This window comes from Macaca nemestrina, assembly GCF_043159975.1.
Source record: "Macaca nemestrina isolate mMacNem1 chromosome 11 unlocalized genomic scaffold, mMacNem.hap1 SUPER_11_unloc_4, whole genome shotgun sequence".
In the NCBI taxonomy this organism is placed as follows: Eukaryota; Metazoa; Chordata; class Mammalia; order Primates; family Cercopithecidae; genus Macaca; species Macaca nemestrina.
Window position 1 is genome coordinate 231,076 of NW_027257575.1, and position 18,865 is coordinate 249,940.

Here is an 18,865-nt window from a genome sequence, read left to right on the forward strand (position 1 = left end):
ATACTTGTTAGAGACACGGATTGAACCTACGCTATTTGGTGTTTAGTTTCTGTGATTTTGATTCCAACATTATTCATGCCGTTGTTGCAAGCTTGTCTTTCAAAGGACCTGAATCACCTTACATCCCACGTTGAAGCTACATATACAACATTTGGGGGAGTATTTTTACTTCTGAAGTTTAGCTTAGTCTTGGCAAGCAGTGAGACAGAAGGACGTGCTTCAGATCAGAGCTGAGGTCAAGTGTATGTCCACATGACTGCAAGCAGCTCCTGAGTTTCGCCTTTACATACCTTTACAAATGAAGGTACTGGAATTTAAAGGACATAACTTAGAGTACATCACTTTGGGTTTATCGTTGCTTTTTGTTTTGAGACAAGGTCTTGCTCTGTCACCAAGGTTGGAATTCAGCATCATGATGGCAGCTCTTGGCTCACTGCAGCTGCGGCCACCTGGGCTCATGCGGTCCTTCCACTTCAACCTCAGGCAGCTGGGACCACAGGTGCTCGCCACCACACCCAGCTAATTTTTAAGTGTTTGTAGAGACAGGGTGTTCCTATGTTGTTTGTTTTTCATTGACACATAACGTGTTCTTCTTCTAAAGAACGCAGTGCCAGCCAGGCAAGGGAGTGAGTGCCGTGCTAGCAAGTTGTTGACAAGGGAGCCCTTTCTGCCAACGTGCTCCCTTGGGCTCCTCCATTTCCTTATTTTAATATTAAGCCACAGCACATAATTAAGGGCTGGGCACGATAGCTCATGCCTATAGCTCCAGTAATTTGGGAGTCCAGGGCAGGTGTATGGCTTGAGCCCAAGGGTTCAAGGCCAGCCTGGACAACATGGCAAAATGTACAGAAATGCCTTTTGTACATCTTGTCTTCACCAAAAGTACAAAAAATCAGCTGAGCCTGGTGGTGTGCACCTGTAGTCCCAGCTACTTGGGAGGCTGAGGTGGGAGAATCACTTAAGCTCGGGAGGCAGAGGTTGCTGTCAGCTGAGATGGCACCACTGCACTCCAGCCGGGGCAACAGAGCAAGACCCCCATCTCGATTAGAAAAAAATAACGATAATAAATACAGACTCTTTAGAAATGATTAGGCCAGGCATGGTGGCTCATGCCTCTAACCTCAGCAGTTTGGGAAGCCAAGGCAGGCAGATTGCTTGTGTCCCAGCATTTGAGACTAGCCTGGGTAACATTCCAAAGCCCATCCCTACAAAACATACAGAAATCAGCCAGGCATGGTGGTGTGTGCCTGTGGTCCCAGCTGCTCGGGAGGCTGGGATGGGAGAATCACCTGGGCTGGGGGAGGTTGAGGCTGCAGGGAGCCATGATCGTGCCACTGCACTCCAGCCTGGGCAACAGAGCTAGACCCTATCTCAAAAAATAGAATGCTTAATCCTGTTTCTTTAGTGTATAATTTGCAAAAACTTATGGAAAAAAAATTGCATTTGTATGTGTTCTTTGTGTAACTAACAACATGGACGTAAAAGGATAACCCACTTGAAATATTTTAAACCAAATTTTTGGCACTAACCAGTATGTAAGGCAACAGGCATTTTTCTTGACCACTTTTTATAAGAGAAATGACTTTGAAATGAAAGAAGCATTGGGTTATTTGCTTATTTCTCGTATTGAATCCAACCGCTGAGAAATGTTACTGGGTCATGCATGATGAATAACTTCATTGTCTGCAAAATATAAAAGAATATTTGAAATGTTATTTTTGTGAAATGTTTGGATTTATTTGACTAACATTTTTATATAAACCATAAAGCATCCTTTGTAAATTTTCATCAGGAGTCCTCTTGATATCACATGGGGCAGTTTTGTAAAATCATAAATGTCAATATCATAAAAGTTTTTTACTCCCAGCCTATTTTGTGCTTAGCCATAGTTTGCATGTTTATTACCGCAGTTACTTGATCCAAATCTTAGCTGCATTTTCTTACCTAGTTTTCTTGGTTGCTGGTAACAGTGGTTAGATCTTACTCAGTTTCATTGCCCTTCAGAGAATGTTCTTGAAGTTTATCTTCTATGAAATGACTGGCTGCTGACCTCGATCATAGTTTCTGGAGAAACACTCATTAGGATTGTGGCAACACTAATATTCTATGGGTGAAACTTTCCTTTAGTTTTCAAATGTAAAGATATAGGAATAATTTGCCAAAACTTGTTCTAGCCATGATGAGGGAACAGGGTCCGAAGTCACACATCTGCCATAAACAACTGTAAAGCTGCACAAAACGAATGAGGTGGCTGTTTTTAGTCTGTGACCACAGGTGTGCCAGCCAGAACCTGAGGGCAAGGGCAGGAGAATGAATGAGACGCACCCACAGTACACTTGTCCTCTGGAGTACACCTGCAGATCGAGGCACCGAGAGCTCAGGTGTGGGCGGAGCATGGCCATCCTACCAGGTCCAGGAGGGGGAGATTGGAGTGGGTGCAGGATTGGAGCTCTCCACAGATTCACACCAACAGCGAATCCAACCAAGCCTGCCCATGTCACGATGACCCAGCAGTGCCTGTGCTAGCTGCTAAAACAGGAGCTGCAAAGCTTCAGAGGAAGGTTAGGGATCCTGAGTGTGCTCAACAAGTTACCCACAATGTGTAATATTCAGCAAATCATCGCTGCATACACAGAGAAACAGGAGGTAGAATCTGTGGTCAAGAAAAAGGCAGTAAAATAGCGCACACACATGCAAGCTGGTCTCTCACTCACCACATGCGGCGGCTGAGCACATGAAGTGCGCCCGGTCTGAAGTGGATTTGCTGTGTGAAAGACATGCCAGTTACTATAAAAAGTAGAAAATATACTGTATTTGTGTATATATGTATATTTATATATATATATATATATATATATATATATATATATATATATATATATATATATTTTTTTTTTTTTTTTTTTTTTGAGACGGAGTCTTGCTCTGTCGCCCAGGCTGGAGTGCAGTGGCGTGATCTTGGCTCACTGCAAGCTCCGCCTCCCGCGTTCATGTCATTCTCCTGCCTCAGCTTCCCAAGTAGCTGGGATTACATGCACCCGCCACAACGTCTGGCTAACTTTTTGTATTTTTAGTAGAGACGGGGTTTCACCGTGTTAGCCAGGATGGTCTCGATCTCCTGATCTCGTGATCCACCCGCCTCGGCCTCCCAAAGTGCTGGGATTACAGACTTGAGCCACCGCATCCGGCCTATTTGTATTTCTTATCGAAAGTATAGTATGAGCATTTTGAGTTAAAATATACTAGTTTATATATTTATATGAGGCTACAAGGAAGGTTTCGAATTCTATAACAGGACTCTCAATTCTGTTGGAAAGTGCCAGTCTAGATGTCTGATACAGCAGAAAACTGAGTTTTTAAATCTATAAATATTTAGGGAATCAAAGTACAACGTGTCAGAGAATGAAAACGTTTTAATTCTTGAGCCAGAGGAAGGGCAAACAGTTTTCACTATAATGGAGTTGGGGAATTTCAGGTTCCGTACACGATAATGTTGAGAATTGTCACTCCTTCCTCACAGGTAAAAATCTGAGCAAACTGAAAAATCAGCAGTTCTGAAACCTGCAAGAGACGTGAGGTCACCGGCAAGCCACTGTCCCCAGATTGGCTGGACAGGTAAAGCAGATGAATCACCAATACACTGGAGCACAATGCTCCAAGGAACCCACACTGGGATTGGAAAGCCTGAACTGGAATTGACAAATTGCTGCAGTGAGGTGCGGCCACGTCTGAGAGTTAAAACCTCCAGGAGGCCTGTGCATATGGGTCTCATGCTTTTGTGAGTTGTATCATCAGAAGCTCAACCAGGTTCTCGAAGTGTAAATATCAGAGGAAAATCCCCTCATACTTACTACAGGGGAAAGAGAATAGGAATCATTTTTCAATATGTGGGTGCACTCTTCACTAGGTCTACCTTCCAGAGAAGCTAGTTAACGAGAGACTCACCTGGTGGGATTTTATCAGAGCCTTCTGACCTGGGGGAAAGGGAAATACCCAACTCCAACCTCTAGAACCGAAAAGCAAAAAAGAACAGAGTATCCAAGCACTATGGGACTTCCACAGAGGCAGAAAGTATGCATAACGGTAATACAAGGGGGAAGAAAGGGGAACAGAAGAAATATTTGTAACAGTAATAGCTGAATTTCCTCAGATTAATGCCAGACACCAAACCATAGATCCAGGAAGCTCAAACACCTAGATTCTCTTAAATATTAATATTGTAATTGTAATATGTAATATTTAAAATAGTTATTACAATAGTACATTTGTGATATTAAATATTACAATTACTTAAAATGCAAACTAGAAACAAATTGTTTCTAAAAACCAAGAAGTGTGGATTCCATGAAGCTGATTTCTTTTATTCTCTCTATTCTTAATTCTAAGCCTTTTGAAGAATAAAGTACTCACACATTAATAAACTACAGCAGGCGAAACAAATGAGGCCGCCCTCTGTGACACGGAAGGCCCTATGACTTATTGCACTTCTAACACCAAGTGTGCGGTTTCTCTCACCCTCTCTGGACACCAACTGTGTATTCTACAACTGAATTGAGGTCTGAAATTAGGGCAGACCGCACAGGTCAAGGTCTCAGACCCATGAGACGGCCCCCGCTTCACCAATGGTAAGTTTCGGGTCTCCCTTGCTTCTGACCGACCACCTGAAAATCAGGCTTGCCATGTCCTCCTACTTAAGGTCAATAACTTGCCAGACGGGCTCATGGCACCCAGGGCAACACCTTTACCTACTGTCACCAGTTCACTATGAAGGACTTGTCGACAGCCAGATGAAGAGGTGCATTGCTCCAGGCCTGGTGGGCGGGGGCGGGTTGCAAGTGCTTCTGTCCCTGGGGAGTGGGAATACTGCCCTCCCAGAACGTCAGGTTTTCCCCAACCTGCAAGCTCTCCAACCCCCACCATTTAGGGTTTTCTAGAGGGGTCACTATAGACATGGTTGAAGACATCTTTGGCTATTGGGGATTGACTCAGCTCCAGCCCTCTCCCTCCAGGTGAGAGATTGGGTTGGAGACTGACAGCTCCAGCCCTCTAGTCCCGCCTTGGTCTTTCTGCACCGCAGACCTACCCTGAGGCTGCCTAAGGGTCCCCAGCTCCCAGGCCTGTCCTGAGCACACAAAGGCACTCTAACACTCTAAAGATTCCGAGGGTCTTAGACCCTCTGTGCCCAGAACCAGCTGAAGACCAAATAGCTACGTCTCCTTGGGTGGCACAATCACAAGCTCTCATCAGCTGACGGTCCGGGACAGGTGTGCTGAGACAGCTTTGCTGTGGCCCTGTTGCTGGGAATCTTTGTTTTCAATCCTTGCTGGGGCAACAGACGCTTTCTGGTCATTCCCCAAGCTGGCTGAATTTACAGTCTTTTCCGTTTGATTCCACTGTTCCGGCCCAGTTCTTCTGAAGCCTCTTTCAACATCGTTGCCTCACCTGGGTGCTGAGATCCTGTGGCCCTCACCCAGCGGGAGACATGGATGCCAGGATCCGGCTACCCTACTTCCAGTTGGATTGTGAAGAAGCCGGCCCTAAGCCTGCCCTTCCTAGGTCTCTTTCATGCCAGAAATGAGACGTTTTATTTGTATTTCATTTTAGGTCGATACGAGGGACACACAAATTGGAGTTGGCCAGTTCACTGGCCAGGCACCTGACTCTTCTGGATAAGAAACAGGCCCCACACTGCCAGGACACAGAAGGGCAGCCTCGGTCCCCACAGGGTCTTGACAGAAAACCACAGCTCCCGCAACTGCAGGAATTCTACAGATTTTCACTTAGAAGAAAATGCCTCCCAGAGTACCCGCCCCGATTAATTTTCTCAAAAGTGGTTTTGCAAAGGCTCAGAAGAAAAGTCAGGACACAGGGCGCCAGCCAGCCCCACCTTCCCAAAATCACTTGCCCCGGGGCCACCCACCTGCAATCAAACTGTTAGAGATGGGCTTTTCTTCTCAGCTGTTACCAGAGCAAATATTCCTGGAGAAGCATGCATTCGAGTAGGGTGCCTCTCTACAGAGGTCCTGGAGAGTGAGGCTTCAGCAAGTCACTGGCCAGGGACCCCGGGAACTTCACAGTTGGGGGGCTGGAGGGGTAGAGGGGGCAGAACCCTAACGGTGGGTGAGTTGAAAATGGAAGAGCATTTTTCACCTCAAAGTCTCCTGGGGCCTTTCCCTTCAGGAACTGAAGGGGTGAGGAGGGCTGTGCAGTCTCAGGTGATACCTGGGCTTTGAGAGCCGACGCATCTGTCCCCACAGCTGCGCAGCCGCCTGCCCAACCCACCCTGTAATAACTGGAGTCCTTTGTCCCCACCCAGCGCCAGTCTGGGGGTCTGGTGCACACTGTACTTGATCGACCCATCCCATACATGAAGTGCTGATGTCACTTTCGTACTTCAACTGCCCCGCCCCCAAAGTATACCTTCCGGACATTGGAAAAAAGACAGCCCTTGATGTAGCCCCAAGGCCTCTGCTCTCCATGAACCTCCTGAGGGCGACTGCAGCGTGGCGAGCAGGGAGCCACGGGCTTCTTGATAAAAGTGTAAAATGAAGCTCTGTCTGAAAGGACCCCCATCTGTTAGATTTAGAAAACATCTAAAGGCCGTTTGCTTTTCACAATGACTAGACCCTTAGGAATGTATTCTAAGGAAAGGCAGAAGATACGGAGAAACAAATTCAAGAATATTCTTTGCAGCAATAGCCAGGGAGGAAGGGAGGGAGAGAGAAGAGAGGAAAAGGGGAACAGAGAAACAGGCAGACGAGACAGAGAAGAGAGACAGAGACAGAGAGCGCACCTAGCTCGTTTTCAACTTGAGCTCCTGGGAGAATCTAGCAGGATAATAGAATCCTCAGCACACTCTTGTACTAGGGCAGCAAAGTTTCCCAAACTACAGGGTAACAACGGCTAAGACGGGAGAAGCTGTGCACGTTCTTCTCTAGCTCCTTTTTGCAGCATCAGCAGAATGGGGCAGGTTGCTGCGTTCATTCTAAAAATCAAAACTGCAAGAGGAACCAGCTGCAGAGATGGGGGTGGGAAGGCAGATGTTCTCTTGCTGACTGAGCTCACACCCCGGAGAGCGCCAGCGCCTAACGCCGCCTCCACAGGTTCCACGGAGGACACAGGAGAGAGTGCGGCCATGTGAAGAGCAGACTCATATTTCTATGACTCCCCCTCTCTCTGAGCTGTATCCCATGAGTCCTGCTCGCTCCCCTCGGTCCCGATGCCCTAGCCGTCAGCATCTCTGCCAATCTTCATGAAAGAGCCTGTTGCACCGCAGTCCAGCAGGGCCACAATATTCAGAATGAAAATTGTAATGATCACTCTTCTCACTGCAAAATCCCAAGAGTCAGAGAGCTTCTCTCACTAAAGGCGAGGGGCAGGGCGGGGCGGGGCGAGCTGGACAGAGAGAAGCTGCCCTGGCTGTTGGGTGCTGAAAACTGTGACACCGCCTGGCACCAGCGATGAGGGACTCACGCTCGACCCCAGAGGCGGCTCGTCCAGGAAGAATAACAAGGGGCCACCGCGGGTCTCCCCCAAGCTTCCAGCTGTCGGGAAATCTTGTCCAATCACCCACCTTGCCATGCTACCTGCTCACCTGCATTCTGTAGAAGTAGTAACGCATCATTCACGTCCCAGCAGGCCAAGTGTGCAGGAAAATGGGGCCAAAAAGTAGAAAACCATGACCGTAGAAGGCAACGGCACGTGACTGAGCTTTCTGGGTTGTGCGTCCTTGTGGTGATAAACACTGTCCTGAGCTGAACACCAGAATGAAAACGAACCTTCCTCCGTGGTGAAGTCGGAAGAGGTGTACTTGGCTATCCGCAGTGCCTGCCTGTTTGGGCGGTGATTACTGCAGGTCACACGTGCTGTACAGGAGGAGGGCAGTGAACTCTGGAGCCAGGCTGGCTGGGTGCAAGTCCCAGCTCCATGGCCAGTTCTGTGATCTGGGACAATTCACCTATGTCCTCCGCCTCTCGATTTCCTCCTCTGGAAAATGGGGGTAATAGTCACATCTATCTGAAAGGGCTATGTGAGAATTAAACGACCTTGTAAATGTAAAGGGCTGACAACAGTATCTGTTCTTGGTGAGCAGAAGGACGACCAGGAGGTGACCAGCAAAATACCCCTTTCGAAGCCTCAATACTCTTCCGTAGTGAGCAAAGACACAGCTCCTCTACGGACGAAGCCATTAATAGTCGATCCTGGCAGGCAGAGTGCAGATTCCTTCGAATCAGAAATTTGAACTCTGGCCAACGACTGCTGTACTGATTGAGTAAGTCTTAGGATTTGTTAATGGTAAAGTAGTCTACAAAAACAAACAGTCTGAAGGAGTTTGAGAGGGTGTGGGCTCAGCCGCAACCTCTCCTCCCAAGGCTGTTGGTCAACATCATCTCCAGCCCTGTGGAAAGACAGAAGCAGTGAAGAAAATGTCGGACAAACATTTGGTGTGTTTGTACACTTCTCCCAGAAATCCTAAATGCTTTGCATGTTTCAGCTAATAATTCATTAAAATGGATTATGCTGACCATTTTATAACTTACTTCACTGCTCTCCTGTCTAAATCCATCCCTTTGTGACAAATTTTTTACACTTGGCTCATTTTTTCAATTGTGTTTGCTGTCTTACCCCCATGTAAAGGATAAACGTGCATGTTTATGTTGATTTGACTGAGACAGCTAATGCTACATATGTCTCTGTTCCTTGAATGTTGATTTGTGATGGTGTCATTTAAGTCTCTTTTTCCCCTTGAGTCAGCAAAATATTCCATGTTCCTTTGAGCAAAACTTGCTCACTAGTGTTATGGAGGGTATAAAAGCAAATGGAGTAAGTTTCCTGCCTTCAGGAGGATTGAAATCTCAAAGTCGGTATGACAGCATGGATGGGAGTCAGCTCAGTTTGTAGCTTTTAAAACATGTTGGAATCTTTCCTCTGCCACTTTTGATGGTGAGACCCTGAGCCAATCACTTCCACAAGCATCAGGCACTCCATCTATGACATGGAAGTAAAAAGAGCAATCTTGACAAAATTGTGATGACTACAGACGTGTACCTAACCTCTTATTTACCGCCTCCCGATAGAAGATATTGTAACTCATCCCATTTGAGAGCAGGTGGTGATCACCCCATCCTGTGAGATTCAAGTATAATAATTATCTGGAATCCCCCATCTGCAGGTGAGGAAGACCCAGCAGCCCTCACAATGTCTTCTGGAAACTGGATTTTGTTTGAAGGGGGAACTGACTCCAAGTTTCTTCTGTTTTCACGTATTGTCCTTCCTACGTGTCTCCTGGGGTTTTTCCCTACCTCCCAATCTACATTAACCTAATGGTAACAACCAGCTATGTTTTCTAGAATTCCCCTAGATTGACTCATGCCAAATACTGAATACAGTAGATTGGGAGGGTTCATTAAATCACGATAGAGCATCCTAAAGAAGGAAAGTAGACACCTTTGTTCTTAAAGGGTCTTCAGCCATCCCACCCTGGAGAAGGTTGCTGATTGTCTCTTCTCTTCAGGCAGTCTTGTTACTATGCATCACTTTTTTTTTTTTTTTTTTTTTTTTTTTGAGATGAAGTCTCGCTCTGTCACTCAGGCTGGAGTGCAGTGTCATGATCTTGGTTCACTGCAACCTCCATCTCCCAGGTTCAAGTGATTCTCCTGCCTCAGCCTCCCGAGTAGCTGAACTACAAGTATGTGCCACCACACCCAGCTAATTTTTGTATTTTTGGTAGAGACAGGGTTTCACAATATTGGTCAGACTGGTCTTGAACTCTTGACCTCGTGATCCATCCACGTTGGCTTCCCAAAGTGCTAGGATTACAGGCGTGAGTCACCGCACCCGGCCTGCATCACTTTTTATGCCTCGTCTTCATCCTTACAGCTTCTCCTTCCTAGGGGCCTCAACTCCCAACCCTGGAGTAAGGGTCACAACTGTCCATCTTCATGCAACACAGCTTAGTTCCCCTTCTTCTCCTCCCCACCATGCCCTATGGGCTGCTTTTCTACAACCAGAATGGAGACCCAGGGAGAGCTGATAAACTAAGACAGTTCTCACCCCTGGGAGAAAAATCTACCTCCCAGTCCTCAGTCCTACTAAACTATTGTTGAGATAAAGAAGAACCATGATAAATCCTATTGGCTAAGAGAAGAACGTTCTCCAGGTTGCCGTAGGATAAGAGAGGAGGTGACAGAATCTGCAGCCATTTGGTCGAATATGTGATATGTGAGTCATTCTGAGGAATACGTTAAAAAAAATGATATTTCCAGTAGAGGGAATAATGTAACAAAAAACTCAGGCAGAAAACAAGTAAGTGTGTGTGGAGAAGAACAAAAATGTGATGTGAATGAAGGGTTCGGTGTCATGAGTGAGAAATGGCTGACCGAAAGTAGGGAGATGCAGAGAGGAAAATACCACGGGAAGACTGAACATCACATTAAGTGATTTAGGTGATTCTGCCTGCAGTGCAAATATTTTGGGCTCTGAAGTGAAGTCATCAAAAGGTTTACGTCTGTAATGGAGGATTGGTCTAGATAGCCTCTCGGATCCCACTCGGCTTTGAGATCCTTGATTCCGGGTCACACCTGCGGGTCTGGAGGGCAGTTCTACAGGGTCATGAAGGAAGGATTCCAGGAGGCTGGAACATGAAGGACATTCAGGTGACCACATCAAGAGATCAAGTGGGGTAACAAGAGCCTGAACTAAAAGGAATGCAGTGTAAACATGAAGAAGAAAGAGGAAATGGGAAACTGAGTAGAAACCGTAAGTAGAGAAAAAGGGGAACGTGTGATTCCAAGGTTTAGAACAGTATTTGTAAGTTACAGTCCCACAACTTCTTGCATAAACAGTATCTAAGAGAGTCATTTTAAAAAGAAGAGCAAACTTCCAAGTTCCACTGAAAGACATCAGCATCTCTGTGGAGTGAATTGGGGAAAGAGAATGAAGAGGTCTGTTCAACTTTTAGATATGCAAAATGTGAATTGAATTGCATGAGTGACACCAACAATGTGAAGATATTTAACAGGAGCTCTTTTTTCTCTTTTTGGCCTGTAGTATTTAATCCTTCTATCATCATTATCGTCCTTTCTCTAATTTAATGTCTCTGAACCTTTATTCAAAAATCCACTATGTATGTGTAACATGTTTGTGAGATTATTACTAGACCCTCTAGGAGGTTTCATTAACCCGGTTTTCTCTTATTATGGCAATACCACACTATCTTGATAGTTCAGGTAAGTCCTCCACCGTTTTTTTCCAAGTTGTCTTAGCTCTTTTGGGTTCTTTAAATTTCCGGACACATTTTGGAATCCGCTAGTTCATTTCTACTGAAAAAAAAAAAATAAAAATAAAATCATGCTGGGATTTTGATTGGAATTGCATTAAACCTCTGATCCACAAGGGCAGAACTGACATCTTAACAATATTGAGCCTGCTGATCCATGAACACAGTGTATCACTTCATTTATTTAGTTCTTTAATTTATCTCAGCATCACTGCCTGCTTTTCAGTGGTTAGATCTTACACATCTTTTGTCAGATTTAGTCTGAAGTATTTCATGTTTTGATGTGCTATAAATAAGATTGCTTTGTAAATTTCCATTGCCAATTATTTCTTTGCCAGTGTATGAAGAAATAAATATTGCTTATGTGTTTAGCTTGTATCTTGCAAACTTTCCAAACTCACTTATTAGTAAGTAATTTATTATTATTAGTTTTAGTGGCTTTTTGTGATTTCAGGAGATTTTCCACACAGGTGATCACGTCACCTGCAGATACAGAGAGTTTTAAATCTTATTTTCTAATAAGGGTGCATTTTATATATTGCAACTTGCCTTATTGCACTGACTAGACTCCAAAAAAATGCTGAAAAGCAGTGAGAAAAAAGTCATCAGGTGGGATGGTAAATACAGCCCTTGTTCTTCCATTTTGACCTGAAGCACCCAGTGTGAGCATTTTCTCCTTTGATTTTTGTGAGGACTTTTTGTTTCCTTTTTTTCCTTTATTTTTTAAAAATACACTTTATCTTTTAGGCAGTTTCAGGTTCACAGAAAAATTGAGGGAAAGGTGCAGAGAGTCTTTCTATATGCCTTCCCTTCCCCCACGTGCACAGCCTCCCCCACTAACAACACTCCTGCCCAGAAGGAGTATTTGTAATAATTGAAGAACCTACGTTGACATATTGTCACCCAGAGTCCACAGGTTACATGAGGGCTCCGTCTTGGTGCTGATTCTATGGGTTTGAACAAATATGTCATGACATGTATCCACCGTGATAGCATCGTACAGAGCAGTTGCACTAAAATCCTAAAACTCTCCGTGTTTCACCTCATCATCTCTCCCTCTTCCCAACACCTGGGAACCACGGATATTTTCACTCCCTAGTCTGGCCTTTTTCGGAATGTCCTTTAGTTGGAAGCTTACAGTATTTCAGTCAGAATGTCCTTTAGTTGGAAGCTTACAGTATTTAGTCTTTTCCGATGGGCCTCTTTTGTGTAGCCGTGCATGTTTAAAGTTCCTACGTGTCTTTTCATGGCTTGACAGCTCACTTCCTTTCAGTGCTAAAGAATATTACATTGTTTGGATATATCACAGGTTATTTATCCACTCACCTAGTGAAGAACATTTTGGTTTCTTCGTTGCCTCCAAGTTTGAGCAATTATGAATAAAGCTGGAATAAAATGAGCAATTATGATTAAAGCTTCTATAAATGTCCATGTGCAGGTTTTTCTGTGAACCCAAGTTTTCAACTCCTTTGGAAAAATACCGAAGAGTGCAATTGCTAGATCACATATTAAGAGGATATCTCGTGCCCATCAATGATACACTGGATACACAAAATGTGGCACGTATATACCACGGAATACTATACAGCCATAAAAAAGAATGGGTTCCTGTCCTTTACAGGGACATGGATGAAGCGGGAAGCCATCATTCTCAGCAAACTAAAAGAGGAACAGAAAACCAAACACCACATGCTCTCACTCATAAGTGGGAGTTGAACAATGAGATCACATGGACACAGGGAGGGGAACGACACACACGGGGGTCTGTTGGGGGGTGCGGACAAGAGGAGGGAGAGCATTAGGACAAAGACTTCATGCAAGCAGGGCTTAAACCCTAGATGATGGGTTGACAGGTGCAGCAAACCCCCATGGCACATGTATACCTATGTAATAGACCTGCACATGTATCTAAGAACTTAAAGTAAAATTTAAAAATAAAAAATAGGGAGTATAGTTTGGTAAGACAATGTGATAATTTTACAAACATAAAACATGTCATACCCACTTCCCCACCTCCCTCAAGTGCTTTCAACAGCATCCTATTGCTGTTATTAAGAGAATAAAGCATCTACCATCATCTCCCAGCCACTGCCTGCCTGCCTTCATTCTTGTCTTGTGCCACTTTCTCCGGTGTTTATTTCCTTGAACGTCCCTGTTTCCTGCTGCAAGAGGCATTCTGCACGCACCCCCATCTCTGTTTAGACCGTGCTGTCCCTACACTCCACCCCCCTCAACAATCAACCTCTACTTCTCTCCAGACTGCAAGGGGATCATACTTTCCAGAATGCATCGGTGTTCTACCTCTCATCCCAAGATACGCCAGATTCTTTTACAGCATAAATTTAGAGAATCCCGCTTCCCTTTCTTTGGTGCGCTTTTCTCAATTCTTCATCAGAAACCCATTAGAGTGATTGTCATATTAGTGCCCATTCTCCCCATCAGGCCACAGGTTCGTGAGAGCAGGGGCCACGGTCATGTTGGTGAACCACGGTATTCTCAGTGACTATCCATGTGCTTAGAAAGTATTTGCTGAATGAGTAAATGGGTCTGCAGTTCCAACCAAAGCTAGAAGCTTGACTTTGGAAGAATGAAAGTAGATAACATCTCCAAAGCAGACCCCATAGCATGAGAAAAGAAGGGAAGAAGGGAAGAATGGAGGCAGAGCTGAAGGATGAATATCGGCACAGGAGTAGGTGAGAGTTCCAGAAATGCTGGGTTTTCACGTGTTTCTATTTACCTCCTGTGTTTCCATCTCTGTGTAGCGTGACTCTCACATCCCTCTCAATTTCTACATTTCTTTACTGACAAGGACAGAGGTGGTGCATTGGACACACTACCAACCAGCATACTCTCTCGGACTTGCAAGAAAATGTAGAGAAAACAATCTAGAAATGATATCTCAGAAGAAAAAAATATCAAAAATATGAGAATAAATGTGGGAAAAAAATCAATGTTGAAAGACAGCTTCTCAACATATTTAGGTATCTCTGGGACCTAAAATTTCATCAGGACTCCCCACACTTCTTTCTTTTTACATTGCTCTGTGTGTGTGTGTGTTTGTGTGTGTGTGTGTGTGTGTGTGTGTGTGTGTGTGTGTATTCAACAGAAATCTACAAAAAAAAAAAAAGAATGCTATTGCTAGAATAATGCTACTACAGGGGAGAAAAATGTAATCTTTTCTTCCACCCATCTTAGCTTCATTGGCTGGGGTTCCTATAATAAAAGACAGATGAACCCCCAAAAAAGCAAACGGAGGCTTATTAGCATGTATATTTCATATATACATGGGAGATACATAGGGAATGAGGGAATCTCAGAGAGACAGCTCAGACCTTTCTTTTATATAACATCTTCAACAAGGATAATAAATGTTTCTAGAAGTGCCAAGACAAAGTAAAAGGACTTTGGGTCATTGGGGGCAACAAATTGTGGGAAGGCCAATAAAGGATAGATTTTTGTGTAAACTCCTCTGGTGCTGTTTCCTGAATGATAAGAGTCTGAAGTTATGTACAGAGATTGACCTGCGTCCTTCCCGGCACAGAGGGGAGAAAGGGCACCTTTGTCTTTGTGTAATACGATTATGTTGTATGCTTTTCAGAAACTAGAGGGAAGGCCAGAGTGCTTCTTAATTGCCTTCAGCTCAAAATATTTTAGCATGGCGTGTTGTATTCTCTGCACTGTTCCGGCTGCACATATCTCTAAAGGCATCAGTCGCATCCACAGCACTACTTGTGGGGAAATATTGAGCAGAACTGGAATCAAATGTATAATTCAGCCCCACAGAGTCTCTGAGCCACAGGACAGAGTGAACTGCCCGGGAGTCAAAGCAGACACTGAGCAGCTGACATTCTAAGAGTCTCCTTCCAGTAGATCGGCACAGAAACTCAAGTTCTTTTCACAGATTTGTCTGTGTTTCTTTTGTGGAAAAAACCATAACCCTGTAGCTAAAATGTCTACTTCACAGTGCATGAAAACATCTAGAGCCTTAGCCAGAAGCAGCACAGACCCAGGCAGCCTGGTAATGTCTGGCGGGGGCAGCCCACAAAATCCATCAACATGTGGCCCTGCGAGCCGCCACCAGTAACATATGTTTACATGCTAATGATTGTCAGGCTCATTTAGATCAAAGTCAAACAGCCAGCAGAGCAGCACATTTTCCTGTGTGTCAGTGGCCCCTGAGATACCGGGGAGAACTTGAATTGCCTGACCCCTTCAACTTCCAAGCATCCCAGAGGGAAAATGCAGACCCCAGGTAAGGACTGTGCTGGAAACCATTTGTTCTTACAGATGTCTGGAGTAGTCTTGTGACTGACCCAAAGACTCCCCTCTGAGGGTGGGGGAGACCTAGGTTAGGGGAAGGTGAACAATGCTGCCTTCTAAGACCTTCCTTCTAAGGGAGGGTGGGGGAAACCCAGAATAGGTGGAGGTGAGCCATGCTGGCAGGACCTTCCTTCTAAGGGAGGGTGGGGAGACCTAGGGTACGTGGAGGTGAGCCATGCCAGCAAGACCTTCCCGTTAAGGGAAGGTGGGGGAGACCTAGGGTAGGTGGAGGTGAGCCATGCTGGCAGGAGCTTCCCTCTAAGGGAGGGTGGGGGAGACCTAGGGTAGGTGGAGGTGAGCCGTGCGGGTAGGATCTTCCTTCTAAGGGAGGATGAAATGTGCTTTGCTAGACTCTACACTTGAGTCTCAGCTTGGCCGACCCAGATGGGAGCAACTCACTTCTATCCTATGATTCTGGGTGTCCTCATCTGTCATGGAAGGTTTGGTTAGATGAGCTTAAAGTCACTCCAGTTGCAAAGCTGTGTGACTTGTAGATACATGCCAGTGCGAATGACTCACTTCACTTTTACAAGTTGCACAGATAGCCAGGCTTCCCCTTGTATCAGTCAGGAGGTCCCAGAAGACTTTGTCACAGGCAAAGAGGTGATTAAAAGGAGTCACTGACGGGATTCTTTGGAGATCGGTGGGCAGGGCCCAAGGGAAGTGAGAATAGCACTCCCCAGATCATGGGCAAGGGATGCCTGGGGAGGGGCTGCTAACGTGGACAGGCATGAGTAAGAGAGGACTGAGGACAGTTCCTCTCCCTCCTCCACCTTCTACCTGCTGCCAGCAATGAATCCAACCAGCAGCCCTAGGCCAGGCCAGGCCCCCAGAGTCAGAGCCAGGAAGAAGCCAGGCACATAGAGAAGCCACTGGTCCCCACCAACACCAAGGATGCAGTAAGAATTTTGATGGAAATATTTAAAAACTCATTCGACAACTTCCTATCTCCCCAACCAGCCTCTACATATGATTCCACCTTTTCCAACTCCTGAGCCATCTGCAGGGATGTCACAGGGGTGGGGCTGCCTGCTCTGCCCAGGGCTCGGGACCCTCTAACCTTCAGAGGTCTGGAGTCCCCTCTCCCCTCCCTGGCAGCAATTGTCTTCTCTGCTGTCAAATTATCACTTCCATCCTCCCACAACACATGAGAATTTAAGACAGGATTTTGGTGGGGACACAGCTAAACCATATCAAAGGGGGGGGGCCCTCATGGGGCTCTGGCATGAGCTTGGGTGACACAGGTTATAAGACCCCATCTGCTTCAGGTTTAATTGCATACCCCAAGATTCCCAGGTTGTAGTCCTAACCAAGGACCTCAGAATGTGTCTATATGTGGAGATAGGCCTTTTAAAGAGGTGATTAAGGTAACGAAGTCATTAGAACTGATGCCCTTGTAAGAAGAGATCAGGACACAGACATCTATAGAGGGACAACCGCACGAGGACACAAGAGAAGATGCCATCTGACAGTCAAGGAGAGATGCCTTAGGAGGAGCCAGTCCTGAACTCACCTTGACCTTGGACCTCCAGACTCCAGGACTATGAGAAATACATCTCTGTCTTTTCACAAAACTGCCTGTGGCAGCCCAACCAGAGCCATGCGCCATCTTTGGTTCTCAGAAATTCCACTGGTTTTTATACTCCTGGATTTTAGGAGGCCCCTGGATGACCAGCATGTGGCTAAAGTTAGAGAAGGAGTTACCTGTGTAAGAGAGCCCCACACATCTCTGAGCGGACACCGTACAGCCCATGAGATATTGGGTGTAGTATCATCCTCTCTTCCCTAGAATATTAAGAACAATATCACAGGAGGGGTGTACAGCCACAGCCCCTGCATTACTGGGAGCAAGAGCATCTTCTCCCCCTCTCAATATAAGGAACAATATCCCAGGGTAGGGGTACATCCCCTGTGATATTGGGCGTAATGTCATCGTCTCCCAATGCGGATATTAAGCATAGTGTCACAGGGGGTGTATACCTTCTTCGCTATTGGGAATAATATCCTCTCCCCTCAGGACTGTATGCAAAATATCGAAGGAGTTTTACAACTCGTGCGATATGGGCAGTAATATCATCCTCTCCCCACCTAGATGTTAGGAACTCTATCACAGGCGGCCGTACATTTCTTGCGATATTGGGAGTCATATCATCCTCTCCCATCATGGATATTAAGAACAATATTACAATGGAGGTGTACACCCACGGCCATATTGAGAGTGTTATGCTCTCCCCTTCGGGATATTAGGAACAATATCGCAGGAGGTGTGTACAATCCCTGCGATATTGAGAGTAATATCATCCTCTCCCCCTGAATATAAGAAACAATATCACAGGAGGATGTACACCCTCTGTGATATTGGGAGTCATATTATTTTCTCTCCCTCTGGATATTCGGAACAATATCACAGTGGGTGTGTACACCCTCTGCGATTTTGCCACTAGTATCATCGTCTCCCTCCCAGGATATAGGGAACCATATCACAAGGAGGTGTACACCCCCTGCGATATTGGGAGTGATATTGTCCTCTCCCTCCCTGGATATTAGGAACAATATCACTAGGGAGTGTACACCTCCTGCAATATGGAGACTAATATCATCCTCTCGCCCCCTGGATATTAGGAACCATATCATAGGGGTGGTGTACACCCCCTGTGAAATCAGAAGAAATGTCATTCTCTCCACCTTTGGATATTAGGGACAATATCACAGGGGAGGTCTATGCCCCCTGTGATATTGGGAGTCGTATTGTCCTCTCCCACCCAGGATATAAGGAACAAGACGACCGAAGGGATGTACACCCACTGCCATGGTTTCAATATTGTCATCCTCTACCCCCTGGCTGTTAGGAATAACATCATAGTGGGGTGTACACTTTCTTCGATATTGGGAGTGATATCATCCTCTCCCCGCCCGATATCAGGAACAAGTGTATTATTAATATTAATAAATATAAGAAAAATTAAGAATCATCATCGATATTAATAATCACAGTAAAGACAGTAAAATACTGGTTAAAAATGTTAATCATTAGCATTAATCAATAGTAATATCACTATTAATAAAATAATGATATCAGCAATTAATGTTACTTAAATCAATACTAAGTGATGCTGGTAATAAGAATTAACATTAACAATTATTTTAAGCATGCATAATCATATTTTAAAATAATTATCCATAATAATGGTATCCTATTAATAGTATCATTGATAATTGTTAATATCGATCATAGATGTTTAATAATTAATCATATTACTCCTAATA

At 45.1% G+C, this 18,865-nt stretch overlaps 1 protein-coding gene and 1 long non-coding RNA gene across 15 annotated transcripts in view; one reads left to right on the plus strand and one right to left on the minus strand.

The window, feature by feature from the left end:
- Positions 1-9,658, plus strand: part of LOC139361163 (uncharacterized) — a 121,305-nt gene extending 111,647 nt beyond the window's left edge. For 11 of the 12 annotated variants that reach the window (XR_011618709.1, XR_011618704.1, XR_011618705.1 and 8 more), the window contains 2 exons: positions 3,521-3,615; positions 4,387-5,594. This is a non-coding gene — a long non-coding RNA (uncharacterized lncRNA). The other variant, XR_011618703.1, reaches the window with a different exon arrangement.
- A 2,713-nt stretch (positions 9,659-12,371) lies between these two features.
- Positions 12,372-18,865, minus strand: part of LOC139361162 (disco-interacting protein 2 homolog C-like) — a 93,590-nt gene continuing 87,096 nt past the window's right edge. For all 3 annotated transcript variants that reach the window (XR_011618699.1, XR_011618700.1, XM_071089641.1), the window contains one exon: positions 12,372-12,663. Coding sequence is in view for 1 of the 3 variants with exons in the window: in XM_071089641.1 (XP_070945742.1) it covers positions 12,605-12,663 (59 nt within the window). In the remaining 2 variants the exon portion in view is untranslated. The remainder of the gene's footprint in view (positions 12,664-18,865) is intronic.